This window comes from Sprattus sprattus, assembly GCF_963457725.1.
Source record: "Sprattus sprattus genome assembly, chromosome: 14".
NCBI lineage: Eukaryota > Metazoa > Chordata > Actinopteri > Clupeiformes > Clupeidae > Sprattus > Sprattus sprattus.
The window spans coordinates 17,290,931-17,298,430 of NC_137912.1; the positions used below are offsets into that span (position 1 = coordinate 17,290,931).

At 45.3% G+C, this 7,500-nt stretch overlaps 1 protein-coding gene across 2 annotated transcripts in view; it reads right to left on the reverse strand.

Annotated features, from left to right (window-relative positions):
* Nucleotides 1–7,500, reverse strand: part of foxp2 (forkhead box P2) — a gene marked incomplete at both ends in the record, with an annotated part of 72,707 nt that overhangs the window by 6,086 nt on the left and 59,121 nt on the right. For both annotated transcript variants that reach the window (XM_080850909.1, XM_080850908.1), the window contains 5 exons: nt 661–730; nt 1,109–1,230; nt 4,218–4,319; nt 4,541–4,644; nt 5,669–5,873. In XM_080850909.1, coding sequence (XP_080707035.1) covers nt 661–730; nt 1,109–1,230; nt 4,218–4,319; nt 4,541–4,644; nt 5,669–5,873 — 603 coding nt within the window. The remainder of the gene's footprint in view (nt 1–660; nt 731–1,108; nt 1,231–4,217; nt 4,320–4,540; nt 4,645–5,668; nt 5,874–7,500) is intronic.

Sequence of the window (7,500 nt, forward strand, 5' to 3'; positions counted from 1 at the left end):
CTCATTTGTGTTTTCTGCAAGCAGTGGTCTATAAAGCAGTCATTAAACTCTAGATCCCTGCGTTCAAATACTACCCCTCCTTCCTCTCTCTTCCCCACCCCGCCCAGAAAGAAAACCCTTTCCCCCGAATAATGAAAACTCTTGTCAGTCTCCTCTCCAGCTCCTGCACATTAAAGTTCTATACAGTAATGAAATTTTAAAGTTTTTGCCATGAGCTCCTGGCTAGCCCTCGCTATGAAGCCAAATCATTTATGACAGCTGGGATAAATATTAATGCCCAAGCCCGCGCATTTGCAAAGGCTTCTATCAATCTGAAGAGGAGGAGGAGGGAGGAGGAGAGAGAGAGAGAGAGAGAGAGAGAGAGAGAGAGAGAGAGAGAGAGAAAGAGTTTGGGAGATGGAGGTGTGTGTCTGTCTGTGTGTGCGTGGGGGGGGGGGTCTGAAATGCTGCCTGTGTCTGCCACAGGGTGTCCTTCTTGTCTCTAAGTGTCACCTGCATGACAGACTGATGCACACACACACATACACACACACACACACACACACACACACACACACACCTACACACACACACACACACGTGCACGATGCATCTCCGTGTGTGTCTATTCACCTGAAATCACATGGGTAATGTAACAGGGCATCTCCTGCCGGTGCCTACCTGCAAGCTGGCGTTTAAAGCTGCTCCGTAGCCCAGGCTGGAGGGCAGGTTCTTCACTAGTGTGGGGCTTCTGGGAAGACAGGAAGGGATGCAGATGGATCAGACATCAGCCAGTACACAGCACATAGAAATGCCCCAGCGGGACTGATAGTGTATACTATAAACTATAGCACCAACTACTGATGAATGCGTGTGTGTGTCTGTGTGTGATCTTTAAAGCTGATGTGTCTGTGTGTGATCTTTAAAGAAATGACCACCCATGGTGGGGGAGGGTTGGAGTTATATGTGTTAGAGTTTACTGTAAGAACATGTAAGTGTGTGAGCACATGTGACTATGTGTGAATATATACAGTACGTTTGTAGGTACTGGTAAGAGTGCTTAACTGAAAGCATGAATTTGCACATCCGTGTGTGTGTGTGTGTGTGTGTGTGTGTGTTCTTGACTCACCCTGTGATCTTCTGTGAGCGCCTTTTTTGGTACTCCATCTCGTCTACTGTCCACACGGCTCCTTTGACGTTCTCCACACGCACAAAACACTTGTGTAGGCTGAGGTTGTGACGCACAGCATTCTAGTGTAACAAACAAACACACACACACACACACACACATTAACCCAACAGGACCAGGAATGAGGATGACACAGTTAGAGGAACTAGCAAGGTCAAATATTATTTAGAAGTGTCACCTGATCATACACACAAACATGCAATGCGCGCGCACACACACACACGGCTCCATGCTTTATGTTATAAAAGGAAAACTGAACAGATCTTTTACACTAAAAGCTAATAAGCATAGGAAAAGGCTGTCACATTCTAGAGAGTAAAGATGCTGTTGTCGCTGTTAAATAAGAGGTTGTTTAACCACACACACACACACACACACACACACACAGACACACACACATACACACACACACACACACACAATCAAACTGTAGGGATAGCCCTCCAAAAGAAATAAATCATTATATTAGCCCACACGTGTAATCAAAAACATTTAAAGTACCAGTGTCCAACTGATAGTGTGATAGTGGTCCTAGTAGTTTTGGATGATAAAAAAAGGTTTCTGCTAGAAAACCTTGCGCTACAACCGGCATACGTCATACTCAGACAGCTCCGCAAAAAAAGAAAAAGAAAATCTTCTTTTCTCCTCCTCTTAAACCTATAAGATCTCTTTTTTTAATTAAAACGCACAGCAAGGCCCTGCAAATAATAACCTTTGCTTGGATATTACACTTTATCTATGTATTATTTCATAGTGTTATTTTATTTTATTTTTTTCCTTCTTCGTGGAAAAAAAGGATTCTGTAAGGGGGAGAAAGAAGAAGCAGAAAAAAACCTCATAAGCACAACCCGAATATGACCTGGAAATCCCAGGATTTGATTGATCTTAATGCCCATGGCTCTCAATATGATAATTTTAATATTAATGAGCAAATGAGTGGTTTTATTATGCATGCTATATAGTTAGAACTAATAAGCTGCTGCTGGAGAAGACAGAGAAGAGTGGAGGGAGGGAGAGAAAGGAGAAAGAGAGAGAGAAACAGAGAGAGATAGAGAGACAGAGAGTGATGATAGGAAGTAGGGATTGAGAGAGGGAGAGAGAAAAAGAAGGGAGACGGAGGAGGGAGTGGTAAGAAAGAGAGGAAGAGAGAGTGAGAAGTGGAATAAGAACAGAGGTAGAGAGAGTGGGAGAGAGGGAGAGAGAGAGGGAGAGGGCTGAGTTGATGAGACCAAGCTGAGATATTAAATCACCTTTCATTCCTTTTTAAAAATTCTCTCAGTTAATCAAATGACAAGCCTGCTGCACCCTGGATCTCTCCTCTCCTTCCCTTTCCTCTTCTTTCCTCTCATTCCCCTCTCCTCTCCCCTCTCTCTCTTCTCCTCTCCCCTCTCTGTCTTCTCCTCTCCCCTCTCCTCCAAAGCCCTCTGTACAAAGGCAAAGTACAGAGAGCCAGGGATGCAAACAGCACCTTTACGACTCCCTGACAAAAAGGAGAGGAGGACTGCCGCCTGTGCCATACCTACTACCTTACTGGGCAAATTGGATCGCTCCGGGTTATGAAAATGAGTGTGTGTGTGTGTGTGTATCCACTGGTTGTTGTTAAATTGTGAACTTGACTCGTCGTGTATGAGAGATGGTCCATGCGTGTTTAGGGACTAGTGCTGCAAAACACCCAACAAAGGTGTGTGACTGGGTCTTGTTGGTGTGTATGTGTGTGTGTGTGTGTGTGTGTGTGTGTGTGTGTGTGTGTATGTATATGTGCCCCTCAAGCAAGGCAGCTGCATTGCTCACTAAGCTGCTGGTTCATGCTGGAATCATTTGCATTCCAAATCCAAATCAATTCACTTTGGCAAGTCTGGTGCTCAGAGACACTTAGCATTCTGATTAGAAATGTGCAGTAATACAACTATACCACTAACATACACACATACACACACACACACACACACACACACACACACACACACACACATCACAAAATGTGACTGTGCACAGCAACCGGCAGCTGGAGGCCTTCTCTGCCCAAGCAGGTAAATAAGTAAATAAGCGGACTGTGTGATACTCTGCACACTTCTCCAAACAAGCTGTAGAAAGCTCAAAGAGAGAGGACACCATTTCCAGCTCCTGTTGTTGGCTAGCCAGACAATGGAGCTGTTGGAGGTGGGTGGCTGGGGGGTGCATTACAAATGAGGCCCTTTGTTCTGGTAAATAAAGCACCCCCCCCCCCTCCCCCCCCCCCCCCCCACCCCTCCACACACACACACACACCATCCCCCTCATCCTGGCAGATTAATTCCCCTGTTAGCTGGGGCTAGGCGACCTTAACCTCTCACGTGTGTGTCCCAGCCGCTTCACACACACACACACACACACACACACACACACACACACACGCGCTCACGCACACACATAGACACACACACACTCACACACACCCACACACATCAATATAAATCTCTCCATGCCCAGTTTCGGGAAAGCAAACAAGCATCTCTCAAAAAGTAATTAACCAATATTATGCAAGAGATGTGTGAAGAATAGAGAGAGAGATGGAAGAAAAGAAAAGGGGGCAGACAGAGGGAGAGAGACAGAAGGTGCATCTAACAAAAGGTGCTGATGATGGAGGAGACGGCTAGTAATTAGCATGTCCAGGCCCACTCTGCCCTGCCAAACGCTGCGCCTATTAATTGCACTGAATTAGAGAAACGGTATCACAGGCAAAATTATTCTTTCACCTGTCATTCTGAGAAAGGGAGAGAGAAGAGAGAAAGGAGACGGAGAGATAGCGAGAGACAGAGGGAGAGAGGGTCAGAGGCAGGGTGGCTGAGAGAGAGAAAAGAAAAAAATTCCTCTATTCAAGAGGCAGGTTAAAAAGAGGGGAGGCGAGATGCTAATCTTCCTCTTGTCGAGTAAACAAATGTCCCTTCTAGGCCTCCGTCACCTTGGGAAAAATGCACCTTCATCTGGAGTCGCTGTGTGTGTGTGTGTGTGTGTGTGTGTGTGTGTGTGTGTGTGTGTGTGTGTGTGTGTGTGTATGTGTGGCATTTACCTTCCAGGTGGCGGCGTTGCGGCGGAAGTAGGCAAAGGTGGTCGTGAACCAGCTGTAAATCTCGTTAAGAGTGAGCTGCATGTCATTGGAGTCCATGATCGACTGAGAACACACAAGCACACAAATCAGATACAGACACACAAATGGACATATGCAAAAACACACATACACAAGTGTACACACACACACACACACACACACACACACACACACACACACACACACACACACACACACCATTACACTTCAGGCTTGTTCTTATTCAAGCAGCAATTAATTTGAATCTAATCGGGTAGGAGTTAATTTATTCCGGTGCTTCTTACCTGTCTAATAAGGGTTGCGTACGTGAAGGGCGGCCTCACATCGGCATTCTTATAAAACTCATAGTTTGGGGCGATCTCTGGAAAAGTAAATATTTTGTCACCACCTGAAATAATTAGCAAATGTCAGTCATGTGGATATGTGGAAATTAATGCATACAGGATATATAAAAAAAATAAATGATATAGGCAGGAAAAGGGTGGGAGACAGGCAGAGGGGGAGAGAGAGAGAAAAAGAGAGATAGAGTGGGAGGGAGAGGGGAAGGGCACATCGAATCAACATTTTAAATGTCTAACAAAATGCATTTTTAATTAATTTCTCTCGTGAGAAATCTTAAACATTAATACAGCCATGAAATTAGCGGCATGTAGATATTTTGTAGCCGGCTGCATAATTCATGTTCGCCGGTGCCGTCATGACAGCAGTAGTAAATATAAACATCAAATCGGGGTCTTCAGAATGCCGAGCGCAGCACACTCACATGCAGGCATGAAATGTAATAAATATTGTATCATTTTCTATTTCACTGTAATTAGCACTCATACAATATGCATGCACTATGCTGGGCCCTATTTGTCTACTTTGCATAGGGAGAAATTAAACTGTGTGAATGTGTGTGTGTGAGATTGTGAGTGTGAGTCTGAGTGTGTCTGTGGATGCATACATGCATCTCTGTGTATGTACATGCATCCGTGTGTGTGTGTGTGTGTGTGTGTGTGTGTGTGTGTGTTTGTGTGTTCACATGAGGAGAAACAAACCAGAAAGCTGTGTCTATCTGAATTAGATTCAAGGTCTCTGTAGACATGAACTTCAGAGATTTTGTGTGGATTTATTAAATTAAATTGTATATTTTTTGTCCCCATTTGCATGTGCTTGTGTGTGCATGTATTTACGTACTGTATGTACGAAGTGTCTGTGTACCTTTGAGTGTATGTGTGTATATGTGTGACCTCTAAAGCTGTGTGTGTGTGTGTGTGTGTGTATGTACCAGTGTTACCCTATTAACCTGTGTGTGTGTGTGTATGTGTGTGTGTCAGGTGTGTTTGGGTCTGTATGTATCAGTGTTACCCTATTAACCTGAGTGTGTGTGTGTGTGTGTGTGTGTGTGTCAGGTGTGTTTGGGTCCTCACCCAGTTGCATGGAGAACTTTTCAGAGTGGCGTCGGCGCATGGCACCCATGCTGGGCACGTTGGCGGCGCTGAGCATGGACGGCACCTGGGGCATCTGGGAAAGCGACGTGATGGGGGCCGTGGGCGTGGTGGGCGTCTGAGGTAGGGTGGGCGGGGACACTGATGGCAGGTTCTTAGACATGGTGACGCTTGACACTAGATTCAGCTGTTAAAGACGAAAAAGAGAGAGAGAGAGAGAAAGGAGAGTGAGAGACAGTAATAAATCATTACCTTACTTTCTTACATGCTTACACCTATGAAACACATGCAGTATTCAAATTCCCCACACACTCACATAAAATACTGCCCTCCCTGTGACACTGTTAAAGCCAAATTCATTTAGTATATATTTTAAATATACTAAACATATTACATTTTAATCCAACCTGGCATTACTGCCTTAAAAAATGCTAAATCAATTGAACCCGGTCCCAATATCTCATTCTTTTCGAGACATCCAAATGGCCACCTTAGCAGACTCCAGTATGACATTTAACAGACAAATCTCATGCTTTTCTACTTGGAGCCACTGGTGATGAGAAAAAATACCCCTCCCAAAGGGGTCCAAGAGCCCCCCTTACAATCCACAAACACATGGTCAACCGTCTTATCCACCCCACAGAAAGGACAGCCCTTCCCTACCACTGGATTCAGGTGTCCCACGTGTCTGTCTGTCTGTAGCTATAGCCCCGTGAACGAGAGTGAGAGAGAGAGAAAAGAGAGAGGGAGGCAGAGAATAGAGGCAGAGGGGGAGCAGGAATAAAAGGATGGGAGGTAGAAGGGGGAAAAGGGAAGAGAGAACGATAGAGGAAATTAGAGAAATGATGAGCGGCAGGAGAGAAAGAGGGAAAAATAGAGAGGGAGGAGAGAGAGGGAGGGGAGAAATAGAGAGATGGAAAGAGAGACTTTACTTTAAGCGTCTGAGACAGACAAGAGTGGGCTTGTCTCCACAGCTGTGTTGCTGCTAACGAGCAGGCGAGGAGGCAGCCAATCTCCACTAATTACAGGATGAAATTGTATCATAAGAATTCTAATTAGAGCACGCTGTTAAAGATTATCTAATGATCAGTCTCCGTGTTATCCCAACCCATCTCCAGCTAGAGCACTCCATGCGTGTGTGTGTGTGTGTGTGTGTGTGTGTGTGTTTGTGTGTGTAACACAGAGGGAGACACATAGAGAGAGAGATTGAATGTGTGTGTGTGTGTGTGTGTGTGTGTGTTTGTAGGTGTATACCTGTGTGCGTGTGCATGCAAGCATGTGTGTGTGTGTGTGTGTGTGTGTGTGTGTGTGTGTGTGTGTGTGTAACAAGGAGCAGACGCCACCTGGCTCCTGCCTGGTGTGCTGACCTCAGGACTATGGCCTTTTGTGGATACAAAACAGTCCTACATGCTTACACACTTCCCCCAACTCTCTCTCTCTCTCTCTTTCTCTCTGTTCTGTCTCTTCCTCTTCTCGTCTCTCCCGCCCCTAACCCAAACACAGTCTGTCACTTCAACCACTCTTGACCCTAATGGAGACGCGTCGCTAATCCTTCTCTCTCTTCTTTTCTCGACCCTTTCTTCTCATCCCTCTCTCCACTCCCGTGTTCAAAACCTCGTGTGAGCGACTCTAGCCGACTGGAAAATTCCGGGCCGACCTTTAGTCCTGTTACTAATTGGTTGGAATGGTAATGACATCATTACATATTCAAACCAAATTGCCTTAATTGCGAATTGGCAAGCGGAATTCCGAGGGAGCATTTGAATTAGAGGTGACTGTTGTGAGTGAGATAGGATAGGGAGAGATAGAGAAAG